The 20,498-nt window shown below is 38.4% G+C and overlaps 2 protein-coding genes across 3 annotated transcripts; both read right to left on the bottom strand.

Moving 5' to 3' along the window:
- Positions 1-1,000: 1,000 nt before the first annotated feature.
- Positions 1,001-13,272, bottom strand: tmem50a (transmembrane protein 50A). Of its 2 annotated transcripts, none has more exons than XM_036575105.1 (7): positions 13,086-13,272; positions 10,553-10,658; positions 10,237-10,349; positions 9,902-9,969; positions 6,477-6,569; positions 6,228-6,288; positions 1,001-3,434 (listed from the first exon to the last, which is right to left on the bottom strand). In XM_036575105.1, exons 2-7 carry the CDS (start codon positions 10,652-10,654, stop codon positions 3,389-3,391), a joined length of 483 nt encoding a protein of 160 aa, XP_036430998.1. In that variant the 5' UTR covers positions 10,655-10,658; positions 13,086-13,272; the 3' UTR covers positions 1,001-3,388. The 2 variants fall into 2 exon arrangements, with proteins under 2 accessions (XP_036430998.1, XP_036430999.1); XM_036575106.1 differs by lacking the exon at positions 13,086-13,272 and adding an exon at positions 13,003-13,025.
- A 1,924-nt stretch (positions 13,273-15,196) lies between these two features.
- Positions 15,197-20,101, bottom strand: mgst3b (microsomal glutathione S-transferase 3b). Its single transcript, XM_036575104.1, has 4 exons — positions 19,826-20,101; positions 18,308-18,430; positions 17,931-18,003; positions 15,197-15,525 (listed from the first exon to the last, which is right to left on the bottom strand). Exons 1-4 carry the CDS (start codon positions 19,949-19,951, stop codon positions 15,425-15,427), a joined length of 423 nt encoding a protein of 140 aa, XP_036430997.1. The 5' UTR covers positions 19,952-20,101; the 3' UTR covers positions 15,197-15,424.
- Between the last annotated feature and the right edge of the window lie 397 nt (positions 20,102-20,498).

Here is a 20,498-nt window from a genome sequence, read left to right as displayed (position 1 = left end):
TTATAAATGTGACTAAGTCTGTTTGTCTCCAAATTATCAATGTCTGTCTTAAATCTTTCTCTTTGCCTTTTCGTTCGCTACTAGCTAGGCGAGACTGTTGCTATGGTGACCTGCCGTCTGGGCGCCAGTCTTCAGGGTTAAATGTTGGTGAATTAGCAGTTATAGGCTACATTAACTCCAGCGTTTAAGACCGTTTATTGTTAAAACTGTGTTGAACGATCAGCAGAGCTTTATTTTACTGCAAAGGAGGATTTTTATTTTTACCTAACAATCTAATTCTGCTGTGGAGCCGAAACAGGGCAGTAAAAGAGCCGCATGTTGCTGACCCCTGCCTTAGTTAAAGTGGGTGTTTTAAAGCAGGAAAACACAAAAAACGTGCAGAGGGCACTTCAGGACTGGGGCTGGGAACCTGTGGCTTACAGGATCATTAGTATTATGTTAGCGCTGAGCTAATAATAATGCACACAAATATTTTTGCCATTTCTAGCATAAACATGGACATTTAAAGCTTGTAAAAGACACTGACTGAAACCTGGTTAGTTCTCAAACTCTCAGTGAGTGACATATCTAGGACTTCCATAAGGCCTACAGTGTCATTTCTTACTACACCTATTATGAATCAGAATGTGATGGGTTGAATAACCATCATTTCCTCATTATGTTGGTAGTTAATCAAACACGTTAGGTCTTCACTTCAGCTCCTGAAGTCCTAACCAATGGAAGAGCTCACTTAGCTATGCCTACCTAGACACCACGTAGACAAAAATATTCAGATTACACCATTTTCTGTTGGCAGTTTCAAGGTTTTAACCCTCTTGTTTCCAACCAATAGTATATAACAATAAAACAAGACTATTTCTGCTTTTAAATGCAACACATATGAAGATTATGTTAAATAAAAATGAACTATCAATTACAGAAATCATTAAGCCTTCTCTGATGGGTCTTCTAATACCACTTCACCACAGACATGGAAACATCATTGCTGCAAACTGAAAACTTTATGTGCCAACTTCCAATAATTTTATTTGCTTTGACAGATACAGTTAGCGACTGAAATATCTTTACTTATTTGTCACAAAAAGTATAGACGAAATACATAAGCTTACATTCGTTTAGTGTTTCTAAGTAACAAACACCACCAAGTCATTGGTGCTGAAAAGGCTGCTTTCTCCCATCGATGTCGGCTCTCGACCCGACTACGGAAAAAGGAAATTGTGCTTGTACTTATCATCTAGTCTGTACAGCAGCCGGATTACATAAATAGAGTGCAAACTTAAAGCTAAAAGCTACAGAACATGACTCAAGAGTACAAAATAGACATATCTGAGAAGATTACAAAGAGCAAAAAAAAGGGGAACGTAATCTTCAGTGCCGCTCGATCAACAAAAGATACTATATATAATTGGAATCACAAGAAGGGGCACATATCACGAGATTCTGTTGCATTTGTTCTGAATTCAGTTAGCATTAGCATAACATTGGTAGAGATTATTCTGAGGGATGCAAGACTACTCCACTTAAAATGACAAATATATCTGGTGGTGCATTTGTTTATTAAAAATGACGTCACAATGAACTAAGAGAACTAAGCGGAAAATGGAAATAGCATTTTTTTTAAGCTAGCTTTACAATGAAATCCTGCTTTACAGTTCAATTTGGCTGATCAATAAATGTGGTTAGATGCAGCTTCACAATCAGTATGTTACACTTCTCACACAGAACATACAGGAGTATCAAAAACAGACCTCATCACATCACTTCCCCCTCAGCCTGCCATAGGAAACTACCACATTACAAAGGAAATGAGAAAACGCTCTCACTCATAGGTAGACTACACCTGAAATATCCCAATGAAACCACTGTGAAGGACGCTCCCTCAGACCACACCCACAGAGTGTGATTTGAGTAAATATTGCACGAAAGTAAGCAGAATCTGAGGGAACAGTAGCTACGAAAGATCAGTGCAGTACTGGTAAAAGGTGTGCAGCTTGTGAATCAGCTAAATGTGGAGGGCTTGCTGCACTAAACATCTTGTTCGCTATGCCATCCTTTTATGGCCAAAAGATCCAATACCTGAATTCAAGAAGCTTCTCGGAGTAGGAGTGCTGATCTAGGATCTGTTCATGTTGGTAAAGCAGAGCTGAAAGATTAATATTGGATTTGAAAGAGCTACAGTTTACGTGATAAACATTACTGAGTTTTAAGTGGGGAAATTTAACCTAATAGCACTGAGCTCATGAACTGCCTGTAGACGAGTTCAAAAGCAACCAAATACCCATGTGCTGTGACATCACCACCATGACTAACTGGCAGTCTGGCACACTATGTTCAGTGTTCAAGCCTCATATCCAAAAAAAATATAATAATAAATATGATTTTTAATAAATATGATTAAATATGATTATGACATTTGATCGTCTTCTTGACCAAAACAACAGGTCTGGATCTTAATTCATCAAAAATAATCCCAATTTAAATCGCAGTCATAATATCAATCACAAAAATCGTAATTACATATTTCCCCAAAGTCGTTCAGCCCTACAATAAAGTCAGTAAACAAGAGGAATCTGATCCTAAGTCAGCATCCTGAGAAGCTTTGGGAATACAGGCTGTGGTCACCAATTTTCAAAATGTCTGCACAATTAAACTGATAAGATGTAAGAGTGGTTTAATGTGAAATATGCTGTTCTAGAGAGTTCATAACTGTGAACATCCAAAAAATACAATGCCTCTAAAAGCTACCTCGCAAAATGTTATTACATGAAATGGCTGTCTGAATATGTGGGATATTCTTTTACAATAGTTTTCAAAAGGTTTGGCCTAAAACAGGTGAAGAGGTGCATGCAGAGAGCTGTAAGGCAAAACAGTACCCAAAAGAAATTGATATTTTCAAATTTACCACTATTTTACCATTATAATTACATATAATAACTAAAAAGATGAGGTGAATCAATGGTCATTTGGGATAGTATATAAAAAGGCTATGTTTGCATGGTAGACATTATGTATCCTGGTTCCTTTCAGTGCCACTGTGGGGAAAAAATGTGTGTATAGCAATCAAAGTTTCACTACAATGCAGTTTTACATCAAACCACTTTGACTTTGTTTACATCTAAAACGCTGAACAATGCAGATATTTTGAAAAACTGGAATTCTCCTTTTAAAAAATTCAAGATGTTCTAAAACAGCTCCTGGTGTGCTGAACAGCAGAAACTCCTCACTGTTTATTAGAGAGCTCAAGCTGTTGACACATGGCTAAAGAACACTGGCATTTGTACATGGGAAGAGTAAGTATATTTAACAGTTGAAAAAAAAAAAAGACAAGAGAAAAAAAAGAGAAGTATCAACAGACTCCGGGCTTATTCAGGTCAGGGAGAGTTCCTTTTCACTGCCAAAGGTCCTCTGTACGTCCGAACTTGAACACCAGACCCCTAAAGGCAGAAAAAGCAGAAATACAGAGCATTAAAGGCATATAAAAGTGATTAGGATGGTAATGACTACTCAAAGTTGTGTAGACATAGTCAACATTAATCATTGAAAAAGAAAAAAAAAAAAGTTTAAGCATAATTTATTTAAAAACGAAAGTGCCCTTTAATGTCTGTGGCAGTTGTCACGTCTACAGCAGGTCCATGGTGGTACTGCTAAAGGGGGCACTGACAGTCATTTTTCTTTTTTTTTTCAACCACATACAGACACTGAACCACACTACTGATTTTAAAAACGCAAAATATTAATGTTGTGATAATTATTATAATTAAACATCAAAAACACCTAAATATTTAGGTCGAGCTCAGTGATTGGTCTGACAAAATGCATGACCAACACTGCTAGCTAGACAGGTTTATATTCAGTGTAGGTATATAGTCAATGTAGACTGTTTCTCTTTTTGACGGTACAGAATTCATCATGGATGGACGGCTATAAACAGAAAATGGTAGGATTTTTGTGATGTTTATTATATAGCGTGACTATGCAGTTTTGATAGGCTGCACTGATTATTGAGTTATATATTTGTTTGCATCTGATATGCTTGGGCCGATTAAATCTTCTTGTGGGCTGTAAAGCTTTGGTGGTTGGTTAGGCTTCGAGTTGCAAAAGGTTGAGAATCCTTGCTCTACAGTTTTCACATGACACATGCAGTCATTCTGCCAGACTCCAATACACTACAGGAGGTGTAGAGGGCAATATGGCCTCTACTGTATCACTGCGCCATAAAGGAAGAAACTGCATGTTAAACAGATGAGACGACTGCCCAATCAAAATCGCTCGACTCTAAGCTCCCAGTATTACTGACTTTGGACCTACATACTTAAAAATTATGTTTCGTCAAGGGTTCTTTAGTAAAAAAAAAAAATGGTTCTATAAAGAACTTAAAGAAAGCTTTTTATGATTAAAGGCTTCTTTGCATCGTGAAAGGTGAGGGAATGTATAGCACCGCATCGTGTTTAGTGCTGTGTTATATGTCCTTATATTCAGTATTGTGTGCCTGTACTGTGGTTGTATTTAGAATTGTGTTCTGTCTTTTTGTTTATATCGTCATGTCTGTCACACCTGTCACTTGTCATGTATAGGCTGGGCCTAATCTTGGCAGCAGTCCAGCTATAAAACTGCATCAGCCCATTGTCTTACAGGCAGGCTAAGTGTCTGGGTACCTACGCGCAAGGAATAAACTATAATTCTCCAGACATACGGCTAGCTCCCTGGTTTTGTGAAGAGCGGATTCTTCAAGGGTTTTTAGATTGATGGAGAATGTGTTGAATATGGTTCAATATAGAACCTTTTTGAAAAGGGCTCTATATAGCACCAAAAAGGGTTCTTCTATTGTGTCAAGCTTGAGTGTATATATATATATATATATATATACCCTTTAATCATGCACAGGGTTCTTTGAGTGTTCATGGTTCTATACAGAACCATTTTCTTTACTAAAGAACCCTCGAAGGACCATCATTTTTGAGTGTATACGTTTTGTGGTGAATGTCACTACATATGTGAGGCTGCATGGGTGCGAGTGTACAAATTACTTCAGCTTGACTCACTTCTGTAGTTGATGTTACTGCAAAAGCGTCACGTTTGCTCAAAAATTGTGTGTTACACTCTCTGTCTTTTAAAATTTTAATTTATAATTTTTTTTGGAACTCCCCTCAAGCAAAGTCTGCTGAAGCGGAGTCTCTGGAAGTTCTTAAAAAAGTCAGTATTACAGCCCAGATGACCGAGCGAACTGGGGCAGTTCACAGTGCACTTTTTTCTGAAGATGGTGGCACAATGCACTTTTTTTTCTTTGAGGATCGTGCTATGCTTTTTTGAATGCTGCTTCTGGCTACATGTCTTTCTGTTGCTAAGCAACAGCATCATAAATGTCAATCAGCTGGGCTAGCTTGTTGTGGCTTCAGTATGTACAGGCAGAAAACTGTCACTTGTATGCCTGTCACAATTATTACATAATTGCCTGACTGCAATTATTTGAGCTAACTGCAATTATTTTGTTATTTGAGCTTCTACTTTTAATTGTTGCACACAATGGAAAAAAAAATGTTAACCACAACTGTCTATATTGCAAATAGCCATCATCTAAAATTTCATGTTCATGATCGGCCTAGAAAGCAATCTACTATTAAATAATAGTGAAATCGTACAGATCAGAGTACTTAGCGACTGCAACTGTCACTGAAGGCCTGCCCTTGAGTGCTTCATACAAAAAAAAAGCTGCACAGGACACATAAAATGTGAGGCAGCCAGTACTAAAAACAGTGATGTATCTCTTACATTGTAAACAATAGAAAAAAGGCACCTCAGTCCTCAAAACGTGTACAATGTAAACACCACCTCAGATAGCCCTGCGGCACTCTGGACTTTCTCATGAACGTGCACGTCAACACTGAAGATTTAGATTGGGCATTTAAATGATGGTGGTGCTGTGATGGAGCAAAGTGAGAGAAAACCGCAAAAGGCATAATGGGTCAATCAGTCGATTAATCGCACAGTCGAAAAATTCATTGATTATAATAACTGTTGCTTGCAGCCCTAAAACTGATATATAAAATGTAAAGTTAATGTGATTTTAACTTATACTTGTGCTGTGTACCATACATTCCATTAAAAAAATGAGGCCATGATTTTATGACAGGAATTTGATCTAAATTTCAATCATTTATAAAGATGAAAAACCATATTTCAGAAATTCTCATTTACACTCTTGCATTTTCACATTGTTGAGAACATACCCAAAGAAGATGAATGCATTCTGGAAGAAAACGGCAATTCCAGGGTACACTGTTTCCTTCGCTGTTGATAAAAAAAAACAACAACAACAAATAAGAAAAGTGCACATTTGAATAATTCAGCAAGAGCTAAGCAGATTAAATAATAATGGTTAAATCACAGATTGTGGCTTCCGGCAACGGACTGATTATGCTAATGTATTGCCTACATGAAAATATAATAGAGAAGTGCAGCACAGAACAAAAGCTTACAAGCCACGACGAAACCTCCAAACAGAATCCACATGGAAGCGATGAGAGAGCCAAAGGCCAACATGAAGCCAATGAAGAGCCACACTCTGGCACCTGCAGAATCACATGGTACAAATAACATGCAGTCAACAGATACACACTAAACTGAACCATGTTACATAGCTTTGCCTACAGAGGAGCAGTGACTTAACATCACACACGTAAAACTAATATAATGAAAGGTTAGTTCATCTACATTGTCAGCAAATAAGTCAGTGCTGTGTACAACTTTCAAGCCATCATTCAATACATATCAAGTCACCTACATAAAAATTGCAAAACAGGAACTGGCTAGCATTAGCTTAGGTAGCATGATAACACCTCTGCTCACCACATGGTTGATTCTCGCAAACTTAAGCACAAATCTGAGGGAGTGAAGCCATTTAACCTGCACTGAAGAAACAGATGGGCGTTTGAATCTGTCACCTGATTAGCTAACTTGATGTTAGCTTAGCGAGCAGGCTACAGACACAAAAAGTGCCAGACAGCACAGTACAGGTTTGATTCTGACTAACTGGTGCTCTGATCCAAGTTTAGATGACATAAACTAATGTCTAAAGTCGAGTGACCGGTGCTGGAGTGACAGAAAGCCGAAATCAAACCTGCTCTGTGGTGTTTAGGACTTTAGAGTTTTGGACAAGCTAACAACATCATTAGCAGGCCAAACACACCACACACCAGAGCACAGGACTGGTTCCAACTAACTGATGCTAAAATGACACCCGTTTAGAGGAAATCTGAGAGCGCAAAGTTAGAGAGACTGATGTTAGAGTGAAAGCTGAAATTGAAGATTCTGCTGGTGTTTGCAGCTATCAGTTTGGCTCTGAGGCTGTTTTTTCCCCCCTCTTTGGATCAGCTCTAGTCTCCCATACCACCAGTGAGCCCCTCTAAAATATAAACAGGTGGAATATCTGGCTGTTCAGACATGGAATAGAAATTTGACACAGCATGATTTTAAAATACTGTCATTCAAATACGAGCATCAGTTTTAAACCCCTGCAGTCTACATCACTACCGTTATACCGCCCAACCCCAACTGAATGCATGCAATCTATGCTTATTATTCAAGTCTAAACCACTAGTTTCAGTTGCAGTTGCACGTTACACCATTCCCGATGAAATGCAGGCTGACATGAGCTGAAGTACAAGACAGCATACCTCAGTTTAAAAGCAATTGAAAAGTCTCAAGTAATTCCAATACTACCAGAAAACAAAGCTCTATCATGGCCGTCCAATATAAGAACTAATTCAGCAGCCCTTTATTAGTAACAGTAGAGAAGCATTAGTTGCTCTTGTGGATTTCTTAATTTATATTTATTGCACTTTGGGTTTATTTCTGGTTACAATGCCGCAGGGGTGTTCAATCTTATCCACAAAGGGGCTGCGTGGCTGCAGGTTTTCGTTGCAACAAAGCAGAGCACACATGATCAGTTGTTGACAGACTGAGACTGACTGATTAAACGTGTGGAATCAGATGTGCTCTTCTTGTTTGGAACGAAAACCTGCACCCACACCGGCCCTTTGCAGATACGACTGGACACCCCTGCAATAACAGGAAGGTTCCATTTTGTGTCATCATAAGAGAAAAAAACAGAAAACATCCGAATCAAAAACAAACAATCAAGTTATGCTACCTATTTTTTATGTTTGCCCAGCACTGCTCTCTTAAAGTATGTCTGTGCGCACACATGCAACAAAAAATGTCAGCCCCAAACCCCCCACTGCAGACACCCAATCTCAATCAGCTGACACTTCTCACGCGCACTCCACAGTCCTATTCCTCTGCAAAGTAGGCCAAGCAGGTTTGTCTGCTCAGGCCAGCTTATTAACGCACAGCTGTTATTCTACTTCCGTGTACAGTCAGCACTGAAAAATGTGATAATATTGTTACACATGCTAGAAGAAGTTAATCCTGTGTGAATACATAAAAGATCACATGCATGTAACAGACCTTCGTGTGCGAGTGTGCGCATCTTCATTCAAAAATTATAGCGAGTTCAAGTGCTTATGGAAGTTGTGGTCAATTATTCAGCCAATTATTTCTGAGCTGTTCCAATTATGTGACGTGTGTAACATCAAACAACATTTCTCAGCTGCTCAAGTCATCTGCTCAGCGTAGTCATGTGAGCTTGGCTGCGGGTTACGTTTTGGAGTTTATGGTAGTTGTAGTCCATCTGGTAATAATATATAGCCTGTTTCTTAAGAATAAGCTGACTAAATGAAAAAAAAATCACTTATATTTTAATAACACTGAGTCTTAACTTCAGGTAATAAACTATTTCATTTCATAATTTCTAATGATACATGCATTACTACTGTTGTGGGTTTCCTTGAATGCAAAGATGCAGAAAAACAAACGCTACTTAGGTGCTAACAGCGCCCCCTTGTGGGGAATCTGAACAATTCATATATACCATAAACTAATCCTCTGTAAATTTCACAATATGAGCATTTATAAACACTTCTTTTTCACAGTTAAAATGACAATTTGTGCCACTTATTGAGATTTACACTTTTTAGAAACATGTCATTTTTTATCTCTATCTGCTAAAAAATCTGAATTCATGCCACAATGCTTGCAACTTTTATAGCACCAGCGTTACATGCTGAAGAATTGTACATACAGCCCTGACAGTTGTAACTTGGTGTAGAAATCTAATGATGCCCCTGAAAAAAGAAAAGCAACTCAACAACTGAGAAAAATTAAAAGAATACCGCAGCTTTTTTCAAACCAATCTCTATCTGTTTCAGTGGCTTCAATTCTAATAAAGTCTGGAGTCAAGAGGTTTTCTGTTCTTTTAATTAAGTGCAGAGACACCGTAGGCCTAGGGCTGAGTTCAAAATATCGATATATACTTGCGATATCTGTATTGATACTGTGATAGCTGTATCTACATCTATGAATTTAGGAAGTGAGTGAAGCTAAAACTGCTTTTAAGTCTGAGAGAGCGACATTTTACAGAATCAAGCATGTGGTAAACATGTTCTCTAGCAGTTCTCTTGTTTCCTATTTAGGTATTATTATTTGTTTGTAGGTATCTTGCTGCACTGGAGAAAAACAATCCAGTTCTTTCTGGAGAAACTGAGCACAAAGTGAAGTTCATTCATAAGTTTTGTGTCTGCTTTTGCTTGCGTAAATGAAATAAGTATCCTTTACTAACTAATGTTGAATCCTTGTTAGTTGTGTACTGGAGTTAGTTTCATTTTCAAAGATGCGGTTCAGTTTGCAGAAGTTGTGAATTGTTAGTTTGTAGCTGCTGTGATTACCGGTCAATCATTAACATAACCCAATTACTCCTTTAACATGAGACGTATGAACAGCAAAATAAATTGCACTACACTATTTTCTGGCGAATGTCTGCCGGCACTCATACATAAACACATACCTGTCTGTCCCATGCAGCCTTCGCTGTAGCTGTCACCTCTCACCTGTCCATTGGACACTGCATTGATCCTGCATACAACACAGGAGAAGAAAACATGTCAGTCCAACTGAGAAATTCTATGTTATCAAATAAATAAATCACACGATAGCATTTATCAGACTGTCCCATATAACACTATCTCTGCTAGATAACAGCCAGAAATATCTAGGGCAAGTTTCTTTAATGTTTAATATGAGCCCGAGCTGTTCTTGTTATAAGCCCAGCCCACAACAGGACATATCTATGCTTTGTTGAGCCAAAGGCAATAAGAGAAGGGTGTGTCAGAGATGACTTACATTAGAAATGCTATTGTGGCTATGACTCCGCAGGTGTGATAAGCATGGTGAAACTGGTCCTCTTTGGGGTACATAATTGCAGCGTCAATTATGATCCACCACCCTGTGAAGAACTACAAACAAGTTGACTCCTGGTTATCTTGAACGATGTGATCAGGGTGGATTTCATCACATCATATGTTGATTTGCAACTCAGGATAAAAAGAAGATGAGTGACTTTATTATGATTAAGGTTGGACAATTACAACCAACTGATTGATCAAAGCAACATTTAACTAAATCAGGCTACACGAAATAGGATTTGAAATCATCATACCAACACGCCAGCCGCTATCGAGGCAATGGTGTTCCTCTTCTCTCCCCAGTCAACATTACACTCACAGTCACCACATCTGATGCCATCCAGGAACCCTGACATTTTCCTGAAACATAAAAAAATAAGACACAGTGTTGGGTGGTCCTTAAAGAAATCAGCATCAAGGTATATACGTGTATCATCATCGCTGTCAGAGTAAAACCTTGTATCTTGTTTTTCTTTCCTTTGTTTTTCTTTTAAATAATCTGACAACACCAGCTGCCCTATACATTGTCCAGAAATTTAATGATGAATGGACCAATGAAAATGGCCCAAAAACACTTGGAATACATTAACTTACATTAAAATGTATAGATTTTTTTCCTTCTCTTTTCGTTCTCTCAAAATTGCCATTTTGAAGACCAGGTTTTGGATTATTTTGTTGCTCTAATTTCCTTAAAATTACTCCAAAATCAAAGCAAATTTCCAGAAGGAAACTTAACAGTTAATTTTGTGTTTGATCTGGCTGCTGAAACTGCTTCTTATATACAAGTTCCTTGTTTCTGGGATGGATATAAGGAACTTAGAAGGAACTTAGTAGGTTTAGGGTCTTTGACAAGGTCTATGAAAAACAAATGTTCTTCTTTTATGTCTATTTACTTCTCTCAGTGTTGAGTTGTCTTCTCACAGTGGAAGGATGGACAGAAACAACTGTGGATTTTTTCAGATCTGAAGCAGCTTGATTTTCTCCTCTCTGTCAAAGATAAAAGTGCTGTTTATCTGATACAGTTTTGGTCTTCCAGGTCTTGCACTGTTGTGAGGAGTCCCCTGACTATTTGCCACTACCTAAGATGTTTACAAGTTTGACAATACCAGCTGCCCTTTACATTGTCCAGAAGTTAAATGATACGTGGACCAATGAAAATGGTCCAAAAACACTTGGAATACTTGGATATTGTTTTTCCTTCTCTTGTAAAAATTGCCATTTTGAAGACCAGGTTTTCGGTTATTTTGTTGCTCTAATTCTCTTAAAATTACTCCAAAATCAAAGCACATTTCCAGAAGGAAACTTAATATTTATTTCATTTTTATAGATTTGGCCTGTTCTTTCAAAACCATCTGAAGCAGTCAGTAAGTGACACACAATTATCTAGTTTCCCGTTAGGCTCTGGACACCATGAGCACACAAAACGTAACTTCATCTACAAAACAGTTCGGCAATGGGGACATTGCAATTTTACGAGTATCATATAAATCCACTAGAAATGTTGCTTAATAGCAATATCACAGCATGCCAATATCAAATTTCCTGCTATACACTCTTAAAACACATGGTTCTTCAAGGGTTCTTCAGTAAAGACCATGGTGCTATACAGAACCATGACCACTCAAAGAACTATATGCATGTTTCAATGGCTGATGATGGATAATGTGTTCTGTATGGTTATATACACAACCTTTTTTCTATATAGCACCAAAAAGGGTTCTTCTATTGTCACAAGCTTGACATCATAACAACAGCAGAACCCTTTCGGGTGCTATACAGAACCATTTTAAAAAAGGTTCTTGAACCATACACACATTCTCCATCAATCTAAAGAACAATTTCACCACGCACAGAACCATTTAAGCATGCATCATCTTTTTTTTTAAGAGTGTAAATAATATCGCCAAACAAACATTTAAAGCATCACCATTCAGACCAACTGTAGTCACATATATCATCAGATAGACTGTATTCACGGATATTAACAATCTGCAGAATATGTTTTTTTCCGGTTTACACCAGTCAGTTCGACCTTTAGAGAACAGAAAAAAGGCAAATCAGACGAGAGTAACATGTTCCAGGAAGAAGCCGAACAATGGGTTCATTTTCACAGCAAAGCCTGAACCATATACACACAAGCCTGGACACAAACTACAGAGAGTGGCGTAAAGACATACAGTTATATTTCTACTTCTACTGACTACACAACCGCGTTTAATAACCGAAATTAATACTGAAGTTTAGACAGTTGAGAAGTCAGTCGCAGCTGGGCAAACATACACAAGCGAGCTGATGTCAATTCGCCAGTTTCTTGTTCTATTTTCCCCGTTCCACCTTAAATGGTGCGGCAGTTACAGTCTGGCGGCTGTGGCGCAGATCATAACTGCGGCGCCGCTTAAGGTGGAACGGGGAAATTAGAACAAGACGCTGACTAAAAACTCGACTTCATCTTTATCTAATGCTGAAGGTCGACGACTACAGTGAGCAAACACAACGTTAAGCCTCAGAGATAAAACAGTATGATTCTGTACATCACACGGTAACGCTGTAAACAAAGCTATCAGGCAGCAAACAGACATATCTGGGCAAACCTGTCCAACGTAGCTAGGTTGGCTAGCTGGCTAAGCAGGCTAACGCGATATTGTTGCCAACGTTTCACTCTTATCCCTCTTTCACTAAGCGGCTGAGAAAACACCGAGTTTACCTCGACTACTCGAATCTCACAGCCAGCTAAAATGCATGTTATACTAAGTCGTTTCAAATGTCAGCCATCCCAGTTTTGCTCACCTTGCTGTATTTTATCACCCGCAAACAAAGCTCTCGCTTCCTCCGAGGTTCGGTCTCGCGCATGCGCAGAGAACTCATTTGACTTTGGACTCCATTTCCCAGACTGCCCCTCAGGTTATCAACCCAGGGTCATAGTGATTTGATCCATTGCATATACACCGATCAGGTATAACATTATGACGACTTCCTTGTTTCTACGCTCATTGTCCACTTTATCAGCTCCACTTACTATGTAGGTGTAGTTCTACAATTACGGACTGTAGTTCATCTGTTTCTCCGCATATTTTGTTAGCCCCCTTTTACGCTGTTCTTCAGTGGTCAGGACCCCCATGGACCCTCACAGAGCAGGTACTATTTGGGTGGTGGATCATTCTCAGCACTGCAGTAACACTGACGTGGGGGTGGTGTGTTAGTGTGTGTTGCGCTGGTCTGAGTGGATCAGACACAGCAGTGCTGCTAGAGTTTTAAACACCTAAGTGTCACTGCTGGACTGAGAATCGTCCACCAACCAAAAATATCCAGACAACAGCGTCCTGTGACCACTGATGAAGGACTAGAGGATGACCGACACAAACTGTGCAGCAGCAGATGAGCTATCGTCTCTGACTTTACATCTACAAGGTGGACTGACAAGGTAGGAGTGTCTAATGGAGTGGACAGTGAGTGGACACCGTGTTTAAAAACTCCAGCAGCACTGCTGTGTCTGATCCACTCAGACCAGCGCAACACACGCTAACACACCACCACGACATCAGTGTTACTGCAGTGCGGAGAATGATCCACCACCCAAATAGTACTTGCTCTGTGAGGGTCCATGGTGGTCCTGACCACTGAAGAACAGGGTAAAAGGGGGCTTACAAAGTATGCAGAGAAACAGATGGACTACAGTCTGTAACTGTAGAACTACAAAGTGCACCTATATAGTAAGTGGAGCTGATCAAATGGACAATGAGCGTAGAAACAAGGAGCCGGTCATAATGTTATGCCTGATCGCTATACGTTTGCTCTAACATACCTAAAGGGCTTCATAATGATCCATTCTATGCAGAGCAATAACTGGACCTAATGACCACAAGGTCCATACCATTAAAGGTTCATACTGTGGACTCAATACTTTGGCTCTACCAACATAAATAGTGTGAAGGACAACTCATTATTACACCATATTGACTTTTGTACAGCACACCCATTTGTCATGATTTTTAATATTTCCCACAAAACGGCCTGTTAAATAATTTTGTGTTTTTGTGACTGATGCACTTTCAGTTTGAGCTGGCTGCTGAAACTGCTTCTTATGTACAAGTTCCTTGTTTCTGGGATAGATATAAGGAACTTAGAAGGAACTTAGTAGGTTTAAGGTCTTTGACAAGGTCTATGAAAAACGACCACAAATGTTCTTCTTTTATGTCTATTTACTTTTCTCAATGTTGAGTCGTCTTCTCACAGTAGAAGGATGGACAGAAACATCTGTGGATCTTTTCAGATCTGAAGCAAGAGTGGAGTTGAGTGGAATTTTCTCCTTTCTCTCTAGATTGAAAGCTTTAAGTGCTGTTCATCTTACGGGGACGGTTTTGGTCTTCCAGGTCTTGCACTGTTGTGAGGAGTCTCCTGACTAGAGAAGTTCCAGAGCCAGTGTAGAAGCACCAAAATGTTGGGTTACAGTGCCAAATAATTGAATCCAAATATTTTACTGCTGGTTCATAGTCTCTGTGATGGTTGAAACCCACTAACACCAAACGAAAAGGTAGAAATAACCTGATTGAAGAGCAAAGGATGAAACCAAGAAAACACATTCATAGCTGGGGTATGCAAATTACTTCATATGCTTTTCTGAGCACACTTTGTATATTATCAGTACTTAAAAGTACACTGATGAACATAATTTCACAGAAAATTACACAGAAGCCTCAACAACTAAATATTATTTAATAATAATAATAATGATAATAATCTAAAAAAATAATAATAATAATATTTTTTATCATTTGCCACCACCTAAATTGTGTTCAAATGCAATGCAACAAATGTGGGGAAAAATAGCAATTAGATTATATTGAATTTTCATGGATTTGTGTTAAAAAGCCCAGTGAGAAACTCAGCCAAACAACATCTTTCAAACCCAGATTAGTTTTTTTATTTGGAATAAGATGACATACATGTTAATGTGATAGACATGACATGTTTTAACCAAACACCCAAACAGTGGTCTACAGAAGCAATTCAATTTCACATTCTGTGGAAAGGAAAGAATGAAATTATATTAAAACTAGAAAGAAAATACCTTTAGAAAAAAAACCCACTTGGTCAGTGCTATGAATGAAATCAGTGCTCAGAGGCTTTTAAATGACTCCAAGGAGTTGCAGGGCAACCGAAATGGACAGGATGATCACTCCAAAAAGGCCGATGTAACCATAGCTCCCATTCATCCTCTTGACAGGGTCTAAAAGGGGTAAGAAGAGAACATACAACAATGAGGATGCAGGAAAACACCTGCACAATTACTACTAAATATGGTGAATAAGCTGCTGCAGCTGAACCCTTACACAGTGAAAGCATCCTGTTAGCTCCCACCACCCAATCTGACTGACTGAAAAGTGTTCTACCTGTTGCAAAGCAGCAATGGAACTCACTTTACTCTAAGCTGCTGGAAGTACTTGTGCAAATTTTAGTGCACAATGAGTTCAAAATATTGTTAATATCTTGAACTGAGCAAATAAACAATATGTGTGCAATAAAATGTGCAGAAGTGTGTTCTCTGTACAGGGCATGTTCATTTCTTTCACATAGGAAATCTACAAAATGTAACTTGCCTGGGGTGCCAATACTTTTGCATATGATAGTATTTGACATAATGTTCAGGGCTTCTATCCTTTACATTGTTGCCATGTTTGTTTGATAAAAACAAACAGAAAAATCATTGATACGCAATTAAAATCAAATGCATATGTAAGTATCTATGTAATTATGTAAATATTTGATAATAATTAAGTAATGTAAACTGAATGGATAGCAAAATGTAATCATCCACACTGCTACATCTTTGGTAAACATGACTAATGCTCTTGCAGCAGTGCCACAACAGCCCAGAGAGTTTTCAGGTTTAAAGGCTAGGAAAACCCCCTTCTGATGATGTATCTTGAAGGTGGGAGGAGCTTTTGAGGAGCTACCAGCACATCTGGGTCGATACTTGAGGGCAGGCAGTTTAAAACTTTTGTTTTTTTAGCTGGCTAATGCAGAAAGGAACCAGATAGCTGCTAGGAAGCTGAATATCAGGGTTGTATTTAATTGGCCCTACATAAGTGGATTTCTGTATCACAGCTGGTGAACGAAAATGCAAAAAAACCTGTCAAATCTATAGGCTGAGTGATGCAGAGCTGGGCTACAGAAGATTTTATAACATGACGAATAACATATTAAAGGCTAGTTTTAGGCTGGGATTTCCCTTCAACTTCATAAAACATCTGAATACACAGCTCTACGGAGTTGTTTATTGCTCAGTACTAGGAGACGATATGCGCTGTTGCAAATGTGAAAAACAACAGATGGTGTGAAGCAGTAATAAAACAAAATTATGTTCCAAAATGGGTCCTGTTTGCTTTCAGTCTTCAAAAGCGAAGCAGTTATTATTGTTAAATTTCAATCCAAAGCTCTATCAAACTCATTGCTTACACTGTGTATATAAACACACTCCTGCTGCTTTATGATACTCATGTAATCTGGGATTTCAGGCAGATTTCTTCCAATAAATGTTTAACAGACATTTACAAGGGTTGAAACTTCTGTTGATCTGGATTCTTAGGCTGTTAAGCCATCACCAAGCCACTTACGACAAGCGATTCTGTTCCATTTGTCACTGTTTAGGCGCTCACTACTGAACTATGTTTACATACCATTTGTTATATAATCCTGTCTAGGCCTGTGAGTACTTGTGGTCTATGGTAGGGACGACCCATGCATAGGAAGCAAGTAATTTCCTGTTGTGGCAAAGATTTGCAGAGCGTACAGCATACTGAAAGATTTATGTGTAGGCTTCGGTTTTTATGCTATAGTGTTTTGGGCTCATTCAACGAACAAATCTAAACTTGAAAAACTCACTGATGCCACATTTCCACTGCCACTACTACTCTGACTCTTCAGTCATTACATTAACTCTTTGGAACTGCCTGTTTAGAGTATGACTGTAGTCCTAAAGCAGTTGTAAATGCAGTTTCAGTTAGCTGTGGGACAATAAAAGGGGGCAACGCCCCAGTTGCGTAATCTTATCTTTAGGCTGCTCTACAGCTGAAATATGACAAACCTGCATTCGATTAACCCCTTAAACCATCCAGTGTATGGCTTCCTCACTATCATAACTAAGTAATAGTGGTGTAATAATGCAATTTTTGGGTTGAATACTATTTTCAATTCTGCAAATTCTTAAAATGTCTTGATTCTACACAGCTGTAATTATATCTCAGACGAGGATATCAGATGAGGTTTAAAATTTCAATATGCGGTTTTGAATGTTTTATCATAACTTTCTTTTCACATCTACTACATAATTTACATATTATTTTCATAGTAAATCTTAATAATTCATAGTAATGTATGAACAGAACGTTTAACATTAATAATTGAATACTAGGCCTGCAGTTTAAGGGCTTAAACAAAGTTAAACAAACTGCACTAGTAAAAAGGCACATTCTGGGGTTTTATCTCCTTTCACAACAGTGTATGGAATGAATGTGATGCATATAGTATGGCTCCAATCCAAATTGGCCTTTAAATGACACGATGGACACATAACATTGCAGCTAAATAAAACACAAAATGTAGTAATAGAGGAACCAGTAAATTAAATCTTACTGCCAGTGTAGTAGCCCCAGGCATAGGAGAACCTGCTGGTCACCCAGATGACCCCCAGAACAGAGGCCACAGTCTAAAGTGAGAGAAAATGATAAAGCAGTGGATTAAACAGGACAAGGTCTGTTGTGTTTGCTTGAGATATGAGATTGTCTGTTTGTGCAGATATCATTATACTAGGGTAAAGTGAATATCTGACAATCATACTGGATTACCCTGTTAAACATTAACTGCACGTAAAGCCATAGTATCCTAGTACAATACTACAGTACTGCTGGTACCCAAATCAAACATAATATAAAATATTAAAACATCACAACTTATTGCATTATAATGAATATGATGTGGACCCCAAGGCCCTGTAATAGTGATCTACTCACTGGATAAACGAGTGCAGCGATGGTCTGGAAAACTAGCCACTGCGGATAGACTTCCAGCGTGTTCTGATGAGCCCTCTGGATGCAGTTGAACACGTCCTCCTTATCGCTGTACATGGTAGGGTACTGCAAACACGCATGTCAAACAGATAAAGTGAGGCGGTCAAAGTACCAGAAGCCTTTCTTTGGTTCATTCAAACTTGTATTGTCTATAACCTACTTCATCTGAGAAATTTCCAAAGCCTACACATTTAAAAAACATGGTTCTTCAAGGGTTCTTAAGTAAAGAAAATGGTTCTAAATAGAACCATGATCACCCAAAGAATGCTTTGCATGATTAAATGGTACTTTGCATCGTGAAAGTGTATTTCAGATTGATAGAGAATGTGCTATAGATGGTTCTAGAAGGTTTTTAAAAAGGGTTCTATACAGCACCAAAAAGGATTATTCTATTGTAATGATATCAAGCTTGTAACAATAGAAAAACCCAATCATTAAGCTGTAAACACAGTCATTCAGAGTGGTTTGTTGTGAAATGGTTCCTTGTAGAGAATTTTTTTTTACAGAAAACAGGGGTCACATGTCTACAATGCTCCTTTCGTTTGCTATCCAAATGTCCAGTAAATCTCCACAGGTCTTATGAGTTTTTATATACTGATAAAAATGCTGATAATGAGAAAATAGAGGCAAATCAAAAAAAAAAAATCCCCAAAAACATGTTTTATTTCAGTACTATTTTACAAAGCCCTGCATGTACTGCTCCTATATGAATGGATTTTAATACATCTTAATACATCATATTTTCAATACATCTTTTAATACATCATAAAATAACGTATTACCATTATCAGGCAATGTATTCCTAACCATTACATAAACATCCTGTGAGGTCATTTTAGAGGCACTGAACACTTGGTTGGACGTCTGGTTCCTATCACGACTGCAGTGAACAGTTCTGACTCTGCGAGTTTCCCTGGAACAGAGCATTTCACACCAAACCACTCTGAATGACTTTGTTTACATCTTCAACACGTAATTATGTAGGAATCTTGGAAAAAGGGTGGAATTCCCTTTTAAAATCCTACCTTACATAATTCTCTTTTAGATACAGTACTAGTCTGGGGCCAACACAGCAGAAAAGATGTGGTGTGATGTGTAACTAAATGTGTAACTACAATGTTATATATACTTTCGTGCATAACTAAGTTGTTATGTCTAGTATTATGCATAACCAGACAGGTGACAGGTAAAGTGAGCACTGTCAGTGTTCGTACAGCTAAAGAAATGAATGGTGGAAAAGGCTAAGCTAGCAGCTGCCTAGATGCACATGCAGGTGCCACTTTTTTGACAAATTTGGTCATTTGACAAAAGAAATTCATTTGTTTTCGCCCTTATGCTGTATCCCAGCAAAACGTAAATAAATAAATAAAAACCCGGAACAAGCAGATTTGAAGGGAAGCTCACTCTGTGCAACGTCACCTCAGAGCCAGGCCAGTTTAACATTACCACTGAGTTCATTACCTTCACACTGTATTTTTTTCTCGCAGCTCCGACTTTGACGGCGAGGTAAGTCAGCATGATCCAGCTGTAGAGGTAGGTCAGGATCGCGTAGCCGAAGTTGGCAGGGAGGACGTCTAAAATCTCCATTGCTCCGTGCACGGCTGGGTCGCTTCTCCACAAACTCGACTTTACACAATTACGGTGTTTTTAAGACGCAGATTAAATGCAAACTCACGGTGACGCTTTGTGTAATCAGAGGAAAATGGGAGCAAAAGTTACCGCGGAAACCTGGGAAGTCTCGCGATAAAATATGTGATATATGTGCAGATTCCAAGGTAAATATGGAGGCGCGTTCACTGACCCGTCTCCTTGGCAACGGTGCTTCACGTCACAGATAAAGAAAAATATATAATAAAAAAATATAATAAAAGAGGAAATTTGTAGAAATCTCTCAACAAGATGGCATTTCTACGGAGCCTCTAAGGTGACATGGTGATTATTTTTTAATAAGACGTGGACAAAATTAATATATTAAGCCACAATTTACTACATTAAGGCCACAAATTCATATATTGAGGACAGGAATTAGTATATTGAGGCAATTAGTTATGAGAATTATAACTTGTAGCCTCAATATATTAATTTGTGACCTCAATATAGTAATTCGTGGCCTCAGTGGCCACACCTTATTAGT

This window comes from Colossoma macropomum, unplaced genomic scaffold (genome assembly GCF_904425465.1).
Source record: "Colossoma macropomum unplaced genomic scaffold, Colossoma_macropomum, whole genome shotgun sequence".
Taxonomy (NCBI): Eukaryota; Metazoa; Chordata; class Actinopteri; order Characiformes; family Serrasalmidae; genus Colossoma; species Colossoma macropomum.
This window is presented reverse-complemented; position numbering and strand designations above follow the sequence as displayed.

Bases quoted from the DNA above. Each gene is read 5' to 3' on its own strand.
- tmem50a (XM_036575105.1), bottom strand. From the start codon at position 10,654: ATGTCAGGGTTCCTGGATGGCATCAGATGTGGTGACTGTGAGTGTAAT. The intron at 9,970-10,236 runs GTAAGTCATCTC...TGTTGTATGCAG, and splicing joins GCCACAATAGCATTTCTAAT to GATCAATGCAGTGTCCAATG. The intron at 6,570-9,901 runs GTATGTGTTTAT...GTGATTCTGCAG, and splicing joins AGGCTGCATGGGACAGACAG to GTGCCAGAGTGTGGCTCTTC.
- mgst3b (XM_036575104.1), bottom strand. From the start codon at position 19,951: ATGGAGATTTTAGACGTCCTCCCTGCCAACTTCGGCTACGCGATCCTG. The intron at 18,004-18,307 runs GTGAGTAGATCA...CTCTCACTTTAG, and splicing joins TCGCTGCACTCGTTTATCCA to ACTGTGGCCTCTGTTCTGGG. The intron at 15,526-17,930 runs GTAAGATTTAAT...TACCCCTTTTAG, and splicing joins CTGGGGCTACTACACTGGCA to ACCCTGTCAAGAGGATGAAT.